Genomic DNA, 19,128 nt, shown 5'->3' with positions numbered 1-19,128 from the left:
CAGCTTCATACCCCCCTCCCCATTTAATTGTAGGGTGCTGTTAAGCCAAGAGTTATTTTTTACTACTTTTAAGAGTTGAGGGAGGAGGAAGAGTTCATTATGGCTTGCTTGACAGTCATTCAGAGTAGAGCTGCAAAGGCTACTCAGTTTTTCCAGGTCAAGTTTGCTGCTCAGTTAGCCTTTTTACCTTCCTTTATATTTACATGAAAGATATGATGATGGGCTGAAGTTTTAACTCGCCTGTGACTTTAAAACTGTCTCCTCCAAAAGAAAAAAAAAAAGCCTGCATGTCTCGTGATTGGTGGTTAGAAATCCTGTGGGCACATCTGATTGGCTGCTGGAAAACTTGCACACACTTCTGATTGGTTGTTAGAAATCCCCCAGGCACTTCTGTTTTTCTTCCTTCCCCTATTCATGCATGTGTCATTCAGATCATGAGACTGCTCGCTGTGTTTTCCTGCGAATTCAGACCACAAAGTACAAACCAAAATCCTTGTCCAGTAGTTAGCTAGGTAAGTTCTTTATCATTTTGTCTGAAATCCATTTTGCACTTTCCTTTTTACACACTATATCATATTATAATATATAACTATATAGCCACACCATAACATTTGTGGTTAACTACAAAATCTTGCAGGATTACACACATTCTGAAAGTGGACCTTATTTGCTTTGAATTTTGTTTGTTTTTTGTTTGAGACTCCAGTTGCCTCACAACTTTTTAAAATTTTTTTAGTGACAGCACAATTCATCATATCATATCATTTCAAAGTTTCACAACACAATTCACTGATATCAGCAGTGATATAAGCTGTGCTGTCTTTCCTTCTTTGCAGGGATGACTTTCTTTCATCATGGTGTGCTGCTGTTCTTAAATACGATCAGCCTTGTTTCAGGCCTGCAGGAAGCAGCATCACCTATTTCCCAGTTGCCTTTCTTCAGTGTGTGGAATGCCCCTACAGCCAACTGCCTCTCTCAATATGGTGTGGACCTCGACTTGGGAACATTTAGCATCGACCAGAACCAAAATCAAACCTTTATGGGTGACAACATTACCATCTTTTACTCTGACAAGCTTGGTCTGTATCCCAGGTACAGTAGCCAAGGGGTGGCTATTAATGGTGGGGTGCCACAGAACGCCAGTCTTGACATGCATCTTGAAGCTGCATCTAACGATATCCGCACAGATATCCCTGACAGGGATTTCCATGGCCTTGCTGTGGTGGACTGGGAGAGCTGGAGACCTGTGTGGGAGAGAAACTGGGACAGTAAACAGGTGTACTGGGAGAGATCAAAAGCACTAGTGAAGTCCAGGCACCCAGACTGGAGTCCTGCACAGGTAGAAGCTGCAGCCCGGGTAGAGTTTGAGAAAGCGGGGAGGAAATTCATGGAGGAAACTCTGAAACTGGGGCAGGAGGAAAGACCAAATGGGTTGTGGGGATTCTATGGTTTTCCCAACTGCTACAACTACTACAGCGACAAAAGCTCAAATTACACAGGAGAGTGTCCAGCTCCAGAGCTGAAGAGGAATGATGAGCTGTTCTGGCTGTGGAACACCTCCTCGGCTCTGTATCCTGATATCTACCTCAGCCTTGAGATGCGTGGCCTCAGCAGAGAGGTGCTCCTCTACAGTCATCATCGCATCCTGGAGGCCATGAGAGTGGGGGCTCAGGCGACTGCATCAACGCCACCTGTGTTCCCATACGCTCGCATCGTCTACACCTATACACTAGATTTTCTCTCTCAGGCAAGAAGCAGATGTTTTTTGATTTGATTTGTTTTTGATATCTTTTAGCCCATTGGCTAATTTTCCAAGAGTCCACATGAAAATCATTTAAACATACAATAATTCATAAATAATTCAACACATAATTGTTGACACACACGTACCATATACATAAATGCATACATACACACATATAACCTACATACATTGGCACATACACTGTAAGTACCTACATATATAGATATATTCATCTACATATGTTCACATATAATACCAATAGACTACAAACCTACTGACAATGCAATACGGTAGTATTATGAGAACTTCATTTGAATCTTGAGTGAGTTATTGTAATGAATTCCATTATTTAACAGTTCAGAAAATGAAAAGTCCATCTTTCCATTTCAGTTTTTATTTTTGGTAGTACATGATGATTTTTTATCTCTTATTCTTATGTTAACTTGATGTACCAATAACAGTTTGTCCTCAATACTAAGTGGCATTTTAAACTTTTGATTAGTACAATATAGTGTTGTCTCACATGCTCTACTACTGGGGCCGTCCCATTACAATATGTAGGTCACTCACTTCTTTTCCAAACCCACGCCTTAAGTACATTCCTTCTGCCTTGTTCTCCTCATATCTCTCTGAGCGGCACTGCCCAACACCGCACGGCAACAATTAATATGACTGTTGCTTAAACTTGTAAACTTGATTAAAATTGTGTTATCTATAAAAATCGAATGCTGCAGTGAAGTAAAGAAGAAGTAGGGACACAAGTTAACCTTGATCAAAGGCACTTAGCCATTCATCCGTCATATGTATCAAAGCAGTTTCGTTAGAATAGTTTTTACAATACGCATGTTGAGCATGGGTTAGAGGGTTATTAGTTTCCATATATTTCCAAATGTGGTCACATTCTACTCTTGCCAAAATTTTGCTTAAGGATAATAAGCTAATTGAATGACTAATGGGTGCAGTAAAATCTATTTTAGCATCCTTGGGAATTGGTCAAATTTTTGCATGTTTGTATTCTGTGAGAAACTTTCCTTGTTGCAAAGAAAGATCAAATAGATACTTAACAGGTCTACATATATGGGACTGCAGATTTCAACAATTTGTTGTTAATAATATCGGACCCTGGAGATTTCTTATCAGGAAGTGAAATCAAAACTTTTCCCAACGTCATCTAATGATATATCTGGTAATGCAAAGCTGCAGTTTTTCCCCTTCATGATCTTTTTGTCTGTTTCATCTACCTTTAATTAATTTGTGGTGTTATTATTCATATTGGACCTGAGATCATTTAACTGGCAATGTCTACTGGTTTTGTTCTGAACTTGCCATCAACCGCCACACTAACAGGACTTGTACTATTTGACCTACCAAGCAAACCATTCACCGTATGCCATATCTGTTGCGAATTGTTTCTGCATCCCTCCATAGCTGTTTTATAATATAGGGTCTTTTTCTGATGATTCAATTTGCAACAATGCATAATATCTGAGTCTGATCTTGACCTAGATGCTACAGCTTTTGCCTCATCCCTCTAAGATATTTTGTCTCTTAGTTTTTTTGGTCAGGGAGCTCCGTGACTCACATTCAAAGATGGCTTTATTTTCCTTGCGGCTTGATATTGTCTATGAAACTTTTCAGAGCCTCTATTGACTCAAACAAGAAGTTAATAACTAAATCCAGAGCAAAAACACCCCAGCAACACATCAAGGGTGCAAACACACACCAGATGGCCTGCCTGTTTTTTTTTTTTTTAACTCCAAGCAGTTATTGGATTGTCATGGTTTTGTCTGAATCCTCTGCTTACCTCTTGTTTTTTCCTACTGCAGGAGCACCTGGTCTACACCATTGGAGAGAGTGCTGCTTTAGGGTCTGCAGGCATAGTGCTCTGGGGTGACCATTTCTTCTCGAAATCTCAGGTACACCAACATAACAACTTTGAATGATTAACTCTTAAGATGAGTAATACAGCAACCATGCACAAAGTATCATCTGATACTGAAACCTGCCTACACAGCAGTGTAGGCAGAACAATTTCAAAACAGTCATTCAAAAATAGTGTTAGAATTAAAACATGTTGCACAACTACAGTACTCCAGACCTTATTCCCTAAATATTACTGAAGATTTTTAGAAATTAGAATTGTAGTATAAGTATAAATAGATGGAAGAGATTTCAATATACTGTGCTTGAGTCTTTTAAAACGTTGGTTGTATTGTAAAGTCCTGCATATTCCTCTTGACACTGTATTTTGTGAAAAGTACTCAAAAAGCTACCTTGTGAGGCGGCTGGATTCACAAGGTAAGACAGTGATAGACAAATGATTCATCCAATCACCTGCCAAGTATTTTTTTGAAAGTGCCTACCCTTTTCCAAACAGTTTCCAAGGACGACTTCTCAGATGGTTCCGTGTAACAAACCATCTGGTGCGTCAGGTTACTCAAAAAGCGGATGATAATCTTGTTCTGTGTACTTACTATCTATAGTGATATATCAGTCACATGTCACAGACACTGATTAGATGAAGGCAAGATAGCCAAAAACATTTGGAGAAGAATTGTGCAACGTGTGGTCTGAATCTCGCTGAGTGCATTCTCAGAATTACGCCCTTCCTCAGAGAAACTTTTTTTTTTAAAAATATTTCAAAACCATTACCATTACTTCCTGTTTCTTTAGTTCATACCACGCAAATGTCAAGGGAGTTAAATGTGGGAGGGATATTTCTAGTACTTCCCTTAATTTGAATGTTTTCTACATCCTCATACTCATCATATTCCTTCTTGTGATGCACCTTCAAATAATCGAAATGGATTTTCTGCAGATGGCTCCTCTGATGTCTGATAAACTGCTTAGACCAGAAAAAAATGTTTAATTAGACTCAGTGCACTTTTTTCACATGCTGTGAAGTAAGTCACATGATATCCCACCTGTTGAGAAACTGCTCTTTTTATATAATGGTATCACCAATATTACATTTTGGAGCAGTGGCGGACTCTGACTGTCTGAGGGAAAGGGACAAAAAAATATAAAGGACATCTGATACATTCAATGGGCCGCCATCAGCAGAGAACAATGATCCTTGTTTGGTAAAAAGGCTACATCCCCAACTAAGACTGAATATAAGGAAAACAACACCTCTGTATTAAAAAGGATTTACTTTTTAAACATTTATTTTGCAAACATCTCTGTAATAAAATACAGGGAATGGGTAACGTTTTAAATGTGTATCTCTTAAACACATCTGTAGTAAAAACATGGAACTATGAACATTTTGAGAATTAGCTGTTTTTAGCAGTCTTGTTAGGGAAGCAGGAAGTGTTGGGGAAGCAAGAAGCAAGACTGGTGAAATCAAAGGAGAATTCTTTTGGCCATGAGATTATAAATGTTAATGACCTTGTTATGGTCAGTTGGGATGTCCCTCCCAATGGACAACAGCAGAAGATCTGAGAGCTTTCCTTCTCCACATCTGTTTCTAAGCTGGGTCTTGATCAGCTTCAGTTTGGAGAATGATCGGTCAACTGATGCAGTTGTCACTGGCAATGTAGTATATACTTTGAGGAGTTTTGTCCTTTCAACATGCCTAGGCACAGGTTTAAGTTCTACTGGGCATCCCATCTAATTGCTAATGGCTAATGCAAACTTACCCTTATCTCTCTCATCTCCCCCCTTGCTGCCTCTAGCTGCATTTTGCAGATCCCTTTGTATAGTCTTCAATTTTCTTTCTCTTCTTGGCATTCTGTAATCATAGGGTAACCCAAATGCTAATCTACCTCTCTACAAAAGCAAGTAAATCCAAGCTAAAAGATTGTAAATGCATTTTGAGAAAAGAATGCTCTGATTTACTTTTAAGGGTTTACTACATCACAAGGTTGATTCCCAGTTTGTTCCAAATATTTAGTATAGAGATGACTAAGTACATATCTAGCTAGCTAGCTACTGTCCATCTAGCACATTGTTTAGCATGTTATACAGCTTTAGACAGTCCTAAACATAAAACCAATTTAGAAAATACAGGCTACATATATTAGTAATGTATCGTTAATAATATTTAACCCGTAGACTTGTTTTAATTGCAAAAAAATCTTGGTAGGTGACCTACCTCACAAAATGTCATAGTATCAAGGTTACAGCTGCGCTGATCCAAAGAAAATAGAACAATCTAAAGGGGGTGTGACTGAGCAAACTAGTGAGTAGTACACCCTAGAGGGCACTTCACCATGTTTTTCTGTTATTGAAAGGGAACCCAATTCTGCACTTCTGTATGTTAGTCTTAGAGGAACCCTAAATGGCACCTTTCCCAAATTTTTCCTGTTCACTTGAAGGGCACCTGCACAGAACTGTCAGCTCATCCCGTTACAACGGCAACTCATAGGGCGCTGTATTACATCTTGGGGGGTACTTTACAGGGCACTATCACATTTTCATCTACTAAAAGGGTACCCATGAGGGCACTTCAGTCCAGATTGTCACATATAGAGGTGCTCTAGGGCCCTTCATCCTGATTTACCCATAACTGAGACAGCGATTACATAACATGTATGTTTTCTCCTTTGTGCGGGCACATTAGATGGCATTTTATCATGTTTGCTGTACTGTGCTGGCACCTTAGAGGACATTTTATCATGTTTGCTGTACTGTGCTGGCACCTTAGAGGGCACTTTCATGGTATATTTTTGTCCCTCGAGTCCACTAATGCTTTGGAGCATCACCTGTTTACTGTCCCCTGTTTCTTTTCTTTTCTCAGGCTACTTGTGAAGTTGTCAAGTCTTACATCGACCAGACTCTGGGTCCCTACCTGGTTAATGTAACATCAGCAGCTGCTCTTTGCAGTCAGGCTTTATGTTCCTCAAAGGGAAGATGCGAGAGGAGGAACCCAACATCAAGGACCTCCCTCCACCTCGACCCTGATGTGTGGAAGGTAGTGACTGAGAAGAAACCAGTAGGGGGACCACACTACAGGGTGCTCGGGCAGATGAGGACAAATGACTTAACACACATGAAGTCTCAGTTTCAGTGCAAGTGTTACTCCGGGTGGGGTGGGGAGAGCTGTTCCAAGCCGAAAAAGGGATAAAAGATTTTTTCTCACAGGAAAAAATCTAATGACAGTATTAGTCCAATAAATAGCATTCAAGTATTTGTAAGTGTAAGTGTTCGCTGTGATTGTACTTTATAAACTTGATTGATTGATTGATTGATTAATTGATTGATTGATTAAAGAATGAACCACTCCAGAAGTAGACTGGGGCTCGTTCTGTGGCATGTGGTCTGCTGTTAATGCAAATTTCCAAATCTTTGACCAATGCGTTTTCTTATCGAATACTTCTATGTTTTTTTCTAATTCATATGAATCAATGTTGTTTGTTGACCTTTTCTTTTAAAACAAATCACTAATTTACAAAGCTTGTAGACTAATTTCTACTTTTCATAGCATGTACTATAATAAATGAAGAATGAATTATTCAATGAAAAAAAATGTGTCAAATCTTGTTACTATTTGAGTTCCAGAAATCAGTCTGAAACTTTCAATGAAAATAAAGTTTTACTTATTGTAACTTCACTTGGATGTTTGAGCTTCACTTTGAAACTAGAAGGCTGTTTTCACATTCAGCTCACCTTAAAACTGAGTTTAATTCGTCTTTGGATGAGCATGAATTTGTGACATCACAACCAGTTTGGATAACAATCACGGTTCAAAATGCAACTTATATGTGTGGTAAGTATGGAAACTTGAAGCCTCCAGTGCACAAACACTGAGAATGGACTTCACAGTGAAGAAGGAGACATCAAGTCATCCAGTAGTTAAACTTTTGAAATAAAATTGTTTTGCATATTCATAGATCATCTGTTTCTTTCAGTGAGGGAGAATGGGAAGATTTACTTAAAACAACAATATGTTAGGATTTTATATTTCAAATAAACACCACTTCATTTGGTAATGAAATACTTTTGTACTTTTATTTAGGCAAAATGTTGAATGTAGGACTTTAACTTGAATAGTGGGATTCCATACTTTTACTTAAGAGTACTTCTTCCAACACTGAAACTTTTATTATAGATATTTGTTCTTTGGTTCATGACCAGCAGGTGGTGTTGTGGGACAGTTAACTAGAGGAAAGGCAAAAGACACCAAGGTCAGAGCTTTGAGTCGTTGACAGGCAAGGCATTTCATACGCAGAGGTAGACTCAAGGTGCTCTACAGAGAAGTTAAAGCAACACAATTCAAAGCAAAATAAAAGATTATATATATATATATATATATATATATATAATAAAGACATACAATAAAAGAGTCAAAGAATAATAGATAAATAAAAAGATTAAAAATAATACAAAATAACTACAATAATAATAAGACCTTGAGTTTTAAAAATATTTAGTTAAAAGTGCTTGAGAATAATATGGTTTTCAGTCTGGATTTAAGAGCTTTGAGGGTTTGGGTGTTCCTGAGACCATCAGGCAGTTGGTTCCAGCACTGTGTTGCATAATGACTGAATTGTTTGGATTTGTTTAGATTTTACCATGAGCACCACTAACAGTCCACTCCCTTATGATCTAAGAGGTCTTGCAGGGTTATATTGCTAAAGTATATCAGTCATGTATTCAGGGCCTACTCCCTGTAGAGATTTATAAAGAAGTAATAAGAATTTAAAAAATCAGTTCTGTGGCTTACTGGCAACCAGTGTAGAGATTTAAGAACTGCTGATGATTTGGGCTGTCTTTTGGTTTTTGTCAGGGCTCTTGCGGCTGAATTTTGAACAAGTTGCAGTTGCCTGATGGTCTTTTTAGGAAGTCCTGCCTGAAGTCCATTGCAGTATGAGCATGAATCAGTGTTTCCAAATCTTGTTTTGACATAAGGTCCCTGACTTTGGCTTTGTTTTTAAGTTGATAAAATGCTTATTTTGTTATTGCTTTTACATGACTATTAAAACTCAGGTCGGAGCCAATTAAAACACAAAGGTTCGTAATCTGCTCTTTTGATTTTAGTGCCTTACTGCCTAGTGAGCAGCAACCCTGCGCCTCTAATCTTTGCTGCCAAATAAAATTACCTGTTTTTTCTTTGTTTAATTGCAAGACGTTTTGAGACATCTAGTTATTTATTTGCACGATGCATTTGCATAATGACTCTATAGGACTGTAGTCATGTGATGAGAGAGCTAAGTAAATCTGAGTGTCATCAGCATAACTATAGTAGACAAGGTTATTGTTCTGAAGGATGTGGCCAAGTGGGAGCATGTATAGGTTAAACAGAAGCAGGCCAAGAATTGACCCTTGAGGTACCCCGCAGGGCAAGGGCGTGCATTTTGAATTATGGTTCCTAATAGTGACAAAATAATCCCTGCCCTCCAAGTATGTTTTCATTCATTTTAAGATTGTTCCAGAAAAAACAACCCAGTTTCCTAGTCTATGTAAAAGTATTCTGTGATCGATGGTATCAAAGGCTGAACTAAGGTCTAAGAGAACTAAAACTGATGTCTTGCCTGAATCACTATTAAAATGAATATCATTAAAGTCCTTTATAAGAGCCGTCCCTGTGTGGTGATTGGCACAAACGCCTGATTGAAATTGATCAAAATAGTCATTTAAAATTGAGCAGTGTGTTGGCTGATTAACAACTGCTTTCTCTATAATTTTGCGTAAAAGGGTAAGTTTGAGATGGGTCAGAAGTTCCTAAGGGTAGAAGTATCTAGGATGCCTTTTTTTAAAATAAGGGCTTGACAACTGCAGTTTTCAAGGATGAGGGAAAGATGCCAGACAGAATTGATGCATTCACTATGTTAAGGTTATCAGTTTCTATGGAGTTAAAAACATTTTTTAAAAAGTTAGTGGGAAAACTGTCAAGAGAACAAGTGGATGAATTTAGGTGCTGCACTGTTTCTAATCTCTGTTGATGGGGCTGAACTCTAATATCAGGACTGGTTTCCTTAAAGGTGTAGTTGGGAAGATGAAGGTTTGGTTCAGCTAAGAGCTGATGTCGAGTCTGATACTGTCAATTTTATTGTTAAAAAAGGAAGCAAATTCATCACACTTATCAGCTGAGGGACATTCAGGAGCTATTTGCAGGGTAGGATTTGTCAGTCTCTCTACCGTTGCAAATAAAGTGCAAGCATTATTTTTATTTTTGTTTATGATACTGGAGAAAAAGGTTTGTCTTGCTTTGCAAATTGTATTGTTGTAAGAGTGGACCATGTCTTTGTAAATATTATAATGTATATGTAGTTTGGTTTTACCTTTTTTTTTTTACAACCGCAGGTTGTTGTCAGATTTGTGGATTGGATGTAATAAACAAGTCGAAAAATAAACAGAAATGATCCAATAGAGTCAAGTCCTTGACCAGTGTTGAAATATGGAGACCCTTAGTGATGATCAAGTCCAGAGTATGTCCTTGAGAGTGGGTGGGCTCCTTCACATACTGACATAGGCCAAAAGTAGTAAGTTTATTAGCGTAATTATCCTTTGGGTTATCAATGTGGATGTTGAAGTCACCAGCGATTAGGAGAAAATCAAAGTCTGTGCAAATCACAGATAAGAGTTTGCTCAGCTATTCGAAAAAATGTTGTGTCTTGGCGGTCTAAATAATTACAAGTAGAATGGAATGCAAGGTGAGCATTTAAGGAGAGCGCAGAGGAATTCAAAAGACATAAAATTACCAAATGACACTTGCTGACACTGGTGTGAATCTTTAAATATGGCTACCACCTCGCCCCCCTCCCCCCATCCCCCTTTCTGCCCTAGTAACCACAGAAGTGTCAAATAACTGCAGAAGAAACACCATATTTGACTCAGTATGTCAGATTCTGATAATGAATGATTCAACCTAACACTGCAGCAGCTGAAGTGCTCATAATGAATTAAACCTGACCTTGTGTGGTTCTCAGTGAGGGTGGCAAGCTGACAGTTACCGGTGAGCTTGGCGAAGCAGAGAAGATGAGTTTTCAAACCCAGTTTCAGTGCCAGTGCTACAGCGGCTATGAAGGAGAGGGCTGCGATCAGACAGACCCTCTGCACCAAAGAGGGGCGGCATCTCAAGCCGTGGCATCAATACTGCAATGTGTGATCTTACTGATTGTTTCTCTGCTCCTCTGTTAGTGTATCTTACATACTGAAATTGGAGTTTTATCTTTCAATTGCTTTAAAGTATATTAAATTATTTTTCCTTAACAAACACTGTGGAAATTGCAAAGTTATATTTGTTCATACTTTTTAATCTGTTTTTTGCTGGACATTACCTTGTTTACATTTTGCTCTCAGTTTCCGCTCCCCTGTGCTATCAGTCACTGTTTCTCAAGGTGTCATATTCCCTGTTTCTCACAGAGAAGAGGTTTTTTTGGGTGGAAATGTGATGAATGAGTGGATGTGTATCAGTTGCTGTGTGTTAAAAGGGGATTTGATGCTCTGGTAATAGCACAATATATTTAAAATGCCATCACTACGACCTCTCTCTGACATCAGATGTTTTTATTGAGGCAATTACAGTATTACTATTTATTTGAATGTATTTTTAGGTGTTGCTAAAAATAACAGCCTCATGTTTCAGCGGCAATTTGACTTCAGAAGCACAAACGATGTAAGAAGCAGATTTCTTCCACAATTTCACTGACTCTGTGTGCTGTTTTCTCAAATCTGACTATTGCCAAAGTAAATAAACGTCTTTGTTCAGCTCCTTGTGTATTTCTCTTTTTGAGATACACCAAAAAGATTACACAAATATGGTTTTGCTGTTTGCAGATGATTAAAGTTTAGCTGAGGAGGGGAAATCATGTCACCATTGGCTACTGAGGGGAAGCAAAGCCAGCTTGTCCTAGGGAAGGACACATGTTGCATGGCTCCAGCCTCATACCCCCCTCCTCATTTAATTGTTGGGTGCTGTTAAGCCAAGAGTGATTTTTTACTACTTTTAAGAGTTGAAGGAGGCATACATTTACATTTGGAGGAGGAAGAGTTCATTATGGCTTGCTTGACAGTCATTCAGAGTAGAGCTGTAAAGGCTACTCAGTTTTTCCAGGTCAAGTTTGCTCAAACTCTTTAACCTTCCTTTATATTTACATATTTTACTAAAAATAAACTGTTAGTGAAATATAGTATGAGTGAATGAGGTTTTAACTTGCCTGTGATTTTCTGACTCCTCCATAAAATGATCTGCATGTCTCTCATGATTGATTTTTAGAAATTCTGTGGGCACATCTAACTGGTTGCTGGAAAACCTAGAAGAATACTCTGATTTACTTTTAAGGGTTTACTACACCACAAATTTGATTTACAGTTTGTACCAAATATTTAGTATAGAGATGACTACGTACATATCTAACTAGCTATCTAGCTAGCTACTATCCATCTAGCACATTGTTCAGCGTGTTATACAGCTTTGGACAGGCCTAAACATAAAACCGATTTAGAAAATACGGTCTACATGCATTAGTAATGCATCCTTAATAATATTTAATCCATAGACTCCTTTTAATTGCAAAAAAGCCTTCATATGCGACCTACCTCACACACTGTCATATCATCAAGGTTACAGCTTAGACTACACTAACCCAAAAACAATAGAACAACCTAAAGGGGGCGTGACTCAGCACATTAGTGAGTATTACACCCTATAGGTTACTTCACCATGTTTTTCTCCATAGACGTCCATATCTAAAAATATGGATGTAGTCACCGTGGTGTCACCCATTGGTTTGTGGACCGCTGTTTTGAAGCCTTCAGTTTAGCAATTTGACTTTCGCCATCTTTGATTTTTGGAGCCAGAAGTGACCATATTTGGATGAGAGGGTGGAGCTGACCCTGGTGCTAGCTGCTAGCTTGGTTAGCACGGTGCATTTACAGCCTATGGTTAACTGTGACAATGCTAATGCTAATTTCTGCTAGTGAAAAACAGGCCTAAAACCATTGAAACTAAATGTACTTTCTGGAAAAACGGAACAGCCGATTCCTTAGAGGGTCTTTTATCACAACCAAACACTCAACAAGACTTTTTTTAGGCGACCAAAATGTTACAATTAACTTTCATGAACTGAAAACACACTGTGAAATAGTGGCAGCTATGCCTATACTCTGCGAATCTGGGGTTATGCTATGGTTATGTTACATTATCAACATTGTCTTAGTGGTAGCGGCTTGTCAATCACAAGGTAGCCACGCCATAAAGCATACCTTACTTTATCATCTATTTTACTCTAAATGGGACCATAATTTACAAAATGAACATCATGCTGTATTGAAGAAGACTTGAGACTAGCGTTTGCGACCATAAACTCATTAGGAAAGTGTTTAATGAGGTAATAAATCAAGTGATAAGTAAGGTCATTTTCTCATAGACTTCCATACAATCAGACTTCCTTTTGCAACCAGTGGAGTTGCCCCCCTTTGGCCATTAGAGAGAATGCAGGTTTAAGGCACTTTCGCATTGGCTTCACTTCTCAGACTGGGAGCTACCCGCTTGTTTTTCTCCAATACTGTGCAACCTAGAGGGCACTTCACCATGTTTTTTCTTTGATTGAAATGGCACCCAATTCTGCACTTCTGTATGTTAGACATAGGGGAACCCTAAATGGCACCTTTTCCACTTTTTTTGTTCACTAGAAGGGCACCAATACAGAGCCGTCAACTCACCCTGTTACAACGGCAACTCATAGGGCACTCCATTACATCTTGGGGGGTACTTTACAGGGCACTATCACATTTTCATCTACTAAAAGTGTACCCACGAGGGCACTTCAGTCCAGACTGTCACATATAGAGGTGCTCTAGGGCCCTTCATCCTGATTTACCCATAACTGAGACAGCAATTACATAACATTGGTATGTTTTCTCCTTTATGCGGGCACATTAGATGGCATTTTATCATGTTTGCTGTACTGTGCTGGCACCTTAGAGGGCATTTTATCATGTTTGCTGTACTGTGCTGGCACCTTAGAGGGCACTTTCATGGTATATTTTTGTCCCTCAAGTCCACTAATGCTTTGAAGCATCACCTGTTTACTGTCCCCTGTTTCTTTTCTTTTCTCAGGCTACTTGTGAAGTTGTCAAGTCTTACATCGACCAGACTCTGGGTCCCTACCTGGTGAATGTAACATCAGCAGCTGCTCTTTGCAGTCAGGCTTTGTGTTCCTCAAAGGGAAGATGCGGGAGGAGGAACCCAACATCAAGGACTTCCCTCCACCTCGACCTTGATGTGTGGAAGGTGGTGACTGAGAAGAAACCAGTAGGGGGACCACACTACAGGGTGCTCGGGCAGATGAGGACAAATGACGTAACACGCATGAAGTCTCAGTTTCAGTGCAAGTGTTACTCCGGGTGGTGTGGGGAGAGCTGCTCCAAGCCGAAAAAGGGATAAAAGATTTTTTCTCACAGGGGAAAATCTAATGACAGTATTAGTCCAATAAATAGCATTCAAGTATTTGTAAGTGTAAGTGTTCACTGTGATTGTACTTCATAAACATGATTGATTGATTGATTGATTGATTGATTGATTGATTGATTAAAGAATGAACCACTACAGAAGTAGACTGGGGCTCGTTCTGTGGCATGTGGTCTGCTGTGAATGCAAATTTTCAAATATTTGACCAATGTATTTTCTTATCGAATAGAATGAATAGATTATAGAATATCGAATGTGGGCACATTAGACGGCATTTTATCATGTTTGCTGTACTGTGGGGGCACCTTAGGTGGCATTTTATCATGTTTGCTCTACTATGTGGGCACCTTAGAGGGCATCTTATCATGTTTGCTCTACTGTGCTGGCACCTTAGAGGGCATCTTATCATGTTTGCTCTACTGTGCTGGCACCTTAGAGGGCATCTTATCATGTTTGCTCTATTGTGCTGGCACCTTAGAGGGCATCTTATCATGTTTGCTCTATTGTGCTGGCACCTTAAAAATCCTGTCGGCACATCTAATTGGTTGCTGGAAAACCTGCATGCACTTCTTATTGAGTGTTGGAAATCCCAGAGCGCACTTCTGTTTTCAGGAGACTACTGGCTGTTTTCCTACAAGTTCAGACCACAAAGCAAAATCCTCATCCAGTTGTCCGGTAAGTTGTTTATGATTTTGTCTAAAAGCCATTTGCACTTTCCTTTTTACACACTATATTACATTATAACATATAACTTTATTCCAGTATAGCCACACCACAACATTTGTGGTTAACTAGAAAATTTTGCAGGTTTAATAGATGAAGAAAACAGAATATTAGGTCAAAAGTCTTACACATTCTGAAAGTCGACCTGATTTGCTTTGAATTTTGTTTTTTGATACTCTAGTTGCCTCACAACTTTAAAAAATCTTAAATGCACAGCACAATTTTGCAATATCATCTCAAAGTTTCACAACACCGTAATTCAGTGATATCAGCAGTGATATAAGCTGTGCTGTCTTTCCTTCTTTGCAGGGATGGCTTTCTTTCATCCCGGCTTGCTGCTGTTCTTAAATACGATCAGCCTTGTTTCAGGCCTGCAGGAAGCAGCATCACCAATTTCCAAGTTGCCTTTCTTCAGTGTGTGGAATGCCCCTAGTGCCCACTGCCTCTCTAAATATGGTGTGGACCTCAACTTGGGAACATTTAGCATCATTCAGAACCAAAATCAAATCTTTATGGGTGAAAAAATAACGCTCTTTTACGAAAACAAGCTTGGTCTGTATCCCAAGTACAATAGCCAAGGGGTGGCTATTAATGGTGGGGTGCCACAGAACGCCAGTCTTGCCAAGCATCTTAGAGCTGCCTCTATCGATATCCAGACAGATATCCCTGACAGGGATTTCCATGGCCTTGCTGTAGTGGACTGGGAGAGCTGGAGACCTGTGTGGGAGAGAAACTGGTCCGGTATGAAGGTGTACAAGGAGGGATCGGAAGAACTAGTAAGGGCCAAGCACCCAGACTGGAGTCCTGCACAGATAGAAGCTGCAGCCCGGGTAGAGTTTGAGGAGGCAGGGAGGAAAATCATGGAGGAAACTCTGAAGCTGGGGCAGAAGGAAAGGCCAAATGGGTTGTGGGGTTTCTATGGTTTTCCCAACTGCTACAACCACTATGACCAAAGCACAAAATACACAGGAGAGTGTCCACCTATAGAGCTGAAGAGGAATGATGAGCTGTTCTGGCTGTGGGACACCTCCTCAGCTCTGTATCCTGATATCTACCTCAGCCTCAAGCTGAGTGGCCTTGGCAAAGATGTGCTCCTCTACACTCAACATCGCATCCTGGAGGCCAAGAGAGTAGCGGCTAAGGCAACTCAATCAACACCACCTATTTTCCCATACTCTCGCTTTGTTTACACCTATTCACTAGATTTCCTCTCTCAGGCAAGAAGCACAAGTTTTTTTTTTTAACTCCAGGCAGTTATTGGATTGTCATGGATTTGTTTGAATCTTCTGCTTACCTCTTGTTTTTCCCTCCTGCAGGAGCACCTGGAATACACCATCGGAGAGAGTGCTGCTTTAGGGACTGCAGGGATAGTGCTCTGGGGCGACAGCACCTACTCGGAATCTAAGGTACACCAATAATAACAACTCTGACTCATTAACTCTTAAGATGATCTGATAATTTTTTTGCTCTAATACAGCAACCATGCACACAGTATCATTTGATACTGAAATCTCCCTACACAGCAGTGTGAAAACTTTAGAAACTGTCATACTGTAGATAAAAGTCATACAAAAAGTTTCAGAATTAAAACACATTGCACAACTGCAGTACACCAGGAATTTTGCACTAAATGATGCTGACGATTTTTGGAAATTAGTGTATGAAGAGTATGAAGTATGAAGAGATGGAAGACATTTAAATATACTGTGCTTGAGCCTTTTAAAAAGTTGGTTGTATTGTAAAGTCCTTCATATTCCTCTTTAAAATTTCTTTAGATAAAAAACTGTATTTTGTGAAAAGTACTCAGAAAGCAGACAATAATATTGTTTTGTGTACTTATTATCTATAGTGATATATCAGTCACATGTCACAGACACCAACTAGATGAAGGCAAGATAGCCAAAAACATTTGGAGAATAATTGTGTAATGTGTTTTAATTGCTCACACTGAACCTCTCAGAATTAGACATTTAGACTAAATGTGCTTTTCTCACATGCTGTAAAGTGAGTCACATGACATCTCACCATTGCTCTTTTTTATATAACTAGTGCAGTGACCGTTCAAAACATGCCTGTTAAGAACAGGCCAATATCTTGGCCTCCGGCCGCTACTTCAACACATAGAAAAATTAATACAGTTGGTGTGAGGTGTGAATGAGTATATACACCAACAACATGAAAGAAACATTCTATTATACACAGATGATATAAATAATAGGCAGTAATTTAGTAATAATAGTAAAATAAGGGCTGCATTTAAAAATAAAATAATGTGCATCCTAAAATAAATTGGATCAATCATATTAGGCTCTTAGATCGTTCCTATTTTCCGTCCCTTCAGTTTGATTTCAGTGAGTATGTTTACTCCAAAGATTTGTGCTTTGTTTGTAGTGGTGCTTGACAATCATATTTGTACCAAATATTTAGTATATAGATGACTGAGTACATATCTAACTCGCTAGCTACTGTCCATTTATCACATTGTTTAGCATGTCATACAGCTTTGGACAGGCCTAAACATAAAACCAATTTAGAAAATACAGTCTACAAACATTAGTAATGCATCCTTAATAATATTTAATTAATAGATTCATTTCAGTTGCCTTGCTATGTGACCTACCTCACAAAATGTCATAGTATCAAGGTTACAGCTGCACTGACCCAAAGACAACAGAACAATCTAAAGGGGGTGTGACTGAGCAAACTAGTGAGTAGTACACCCTAGAATCCACTTCATCATGTTTTTTCTTTGATTGAAATGGCACCCAATTCTGCACTTCTGTATGTTAGACTTAGGGGAGCCCTAAATGGCACCTTTTCCACTTTTTTTGTTCACTAGAAGGGCACCAATACAGAACTGTCAACTCACCCTGTTACAACGGCAACTCATAGGGCGCTGTATTACATCTTGGGGGGTACTTTACAGGGCACTATCACATTTTCATCTACTAAAAGTGTACCCATGAGGGCACTTCATTCCAGACTGTCACATATAGAGGCGCTCTAGGGCCCTTCATTCTGATTTACCCATAACTGAGACAGCGATTACATAACATTGGTATGTTTTCTCCTTTATGCAGGCACATTAGAGGGCATTTTATCATGTTTGCTATACTGTGCTGGCACCTTAGAGGGAAATTTCACAGTATTTTTTTGCCCCCCCGAGTCCACTAATGCTTTGGAGCATCACCTGTTTACTGTCCCCTGTTTCTTTTCTTCTCTCAGGATTCTTGTGAAGCTGTCAAGTCTTTCATCGACCAGACTCTGGGTCCCTACCTGGTTAATGTAACATCAGCAGCTGCTCTTTGCAGTCAGACCTTGTGTTCCTCAAAGGGAAGATGCGAGAGGAGGAACCCAACATCAAGTACCTACCTCCACCTCGATCCTGCCATGTGGACAGTTGTGACTGAGAAGAAACCAGTAGGGGGACCACACTACAGGGTGCTCGGGCAGATGAGGACAAATGACGTAACACGCATGAAGTCTCAGTTTCAGTGCAAGTGTTACTCCGGGTGGGGTGGGGAGAGCTGCTCCAAGCTAAATAAGGGCAAAGCATTTTTCTCGCAGAAAGTCTAATGACAGTATTAGTCCAATAAATAGCATTCAAATCTTTGTAAGTGTAAAGATTACTGTGATTGTACCCTATATGATGACAAATAAACTTGATTTATTGATTGATTGATTTGATTGAATGATATTGATTGAATGAACCACTCCAGAAGTAGACTGGGGCTCGTTCTGTGGCATGTGGTCTGCTGTGAATGCAAATTTCCAAATCTTTGACCAATGTGTTTTCTTATCGAATACTTCTATGTTTTTTTCCTAATTCATATGAATTAATGTTGTTTGTTGACCTTTTCTTTTAAAACAAATCACTAATTTACAAAGCTTGTAGACTAATTTCTACTTTTCATAGCATGTACTATAATAAATGAAGAATGAATTATTCAATGAAAAAAAATGTGTCAAATCTTGTTACTATTTGAGTTCCAGAAATCAGTCTGAAACTTTCAATGAAAATAAAGTTTTACTTATTGTTACTTCACTTGGATGTTTGAGCTTCACTTTGACACTAAAAGGCTGTTTTCACATTCAGCTCACCTTAAAACTGAGTTTAATTCGTCTTTGGATGAGCATGAATTTGTGACATCACTACCAGTTTGGATAACAATCACGGTTCAAAATGCAACTTATATCTGTGGCAAGTATGGAAACTTGAAGCCTCCAGTGCACAAACACTGAGAATGGACTTCACAGAGAAGAGGGAGACATCAAGTCATCCAGTAGTTAAACTTTTGAAACA

General features: G+C 39.1%; 3 protein-coding genes and 1 long non-coding RNA gene across 4 annotated transcripts; 3 read left to right on the top strand and 1 right to left on the bottom strand.

Moving 5' to 3' along the window:
- The first annotated feature begins 243 nt into the window (after positions 1–243).
- On the top strand, positions 244–7,245 carry hyal1 (hyaluronidase 1). The gene is made up of 4 exons (XM_042406454.1): positions 244–512; positions 837–1,747; positions 3,571–3,660; positions 6,486–7,245. The coding sequence occupies exons 2-4, from the start codon at positions 839–841 to the stop codon at positions 6,810–6,812; spliced, it is 1,326 nt and encodes a 441-aa protein (XP_042262388.1). The 5' UTR covers positions 244–512; positions 837–838; the 3' UTR covers positions 6,813–7,245.
- LOC121894107 lies at positions 4,884–6,477 on the bottom strand. Its single transcript, XR_006095479.1, has 2 exons — positions 5,841–6,477; positions 4,884–5,477 (listed from the first exon to the last, which is right to left on the bottom strand). It is a non-coding gene; the product is annotated as an uncharacterized LOC121894107 (long non-coding RNA).
- A 4,782-nt stretch (positions 7,246–12,027) lies between the features above and the next one.
- LOC121891552 (hyaluronidase-2-like) lies at positions 12,028–14,175 on the top strand. Its single transcript, XM_042404122.1, has 3 exons — positions 12,028–12,035; positions 12,523–12,547; positions 13,752–14,175. The coding sequence occupies exons 1-3, from the start codon at positions 12,028–12,030 to the stop codon at positions 14,076–14,078; spliced, it is 360 nt and encodes a 119-aa protein (XP_042260056.1). The 3' UTR covers positions 14,079–14,175.
- A 554-nt stretch (positions 14,176–14,729) lies between these two features.
- Positions 14,730–18,870, top strand: LOC121894435 (hyaluronidase-1-like). Its single transcript, XM_042407028.1, has 4 exons — positions 14,730–14,777; positions 15,135–16,042; positions 16,142–16,231; positions 18,051–18,870. The coding sequence occupies exons 2-4, from the start codon at positions 15,137–15,139 to the stop codon at positions 18,399–18,401; spliced, it is 1,347 nt and encodes a 448-aa protein (XP_042262962.1). The 5' UTR covers positions 14,730–14,777; positions 15,135–15,136; the 3' UTR covers positions 18,402–18,870.
- The last annotated feature ends 258 nt before the right edge of the window (positions 18,871–19,128 follow it).

Source organism: Thunnus maccoyii, chromosome 3, assembly GCF_910596095.1.
Source record: "Thunnus maccoyii chromosome 3, fThuMac1.1, whole genome shotgun sequence".
Lineage (NCBI taxonomy): Eukaryota > Metazoa > Chordata > Actinopteri > Scombriformes > Scombridae > Thunnus > Thunnus maccoyii.
The sequence above is the reverse complement of the archived record's forward strand: the minus strand, read 5'-3'. Positions and strand labels throughout refer to the sequence as shown.

Bases quoted from the DNA above. Each gene is read 5' to 3' on its own strand.
- hyal1 (XM_042406454.1), top strand. From the start codon at position 839: ATGACTTTCTTTCATCATGGTGTGCTGCTGTTCTTAAATACGATCAGC. The intron at 1,748-3,570 runs GCAAGAAGCAGA...TTCCTACTGCAG, and splicing joins CACTAGATTTTCTCTCTCAG to GAGCACCTGGTCTACACCAT. The intron at 3,661-6,485 runs GTACACCAACAT...TTCTTTTCTCAG, and splicing joins ATTTCTTCTCGAAATCTCAG to GCTACTTGTGAAGTTGTCAA.
- LOC121891552 (XM_042404122.1), top strand. The intron at 12,548-13,751 runs GTTAGCACGGTG...TTCTTTTCTCAG, and splicing joins TGGTGCTAGCTGCTAGCTTG to GCTACTTGTGAAGTTGTCAA.
- LOC121894435 (XM_042407028.1), top strand. From the start codon at position 15,137: ATGGCTTTCTTTCATCCCGGCTTGCTGCTGTTCTTAAATACGATCAGC. The intron at 16,043-16,141 runs GCAAGAAGCACA...TCCCTCCTGCAG, and splicing joins CACTAGATTTCCTCTCTCAG to GAGCACCTGGAATACACCAT. The intron at 16,232-18,050 runs GTACACCAATAA...TTCTTCTCTCAG, and splicing joins GCACCTACTCGGAATCTAAG to GATTCTTGTGAAGCTGTCAA.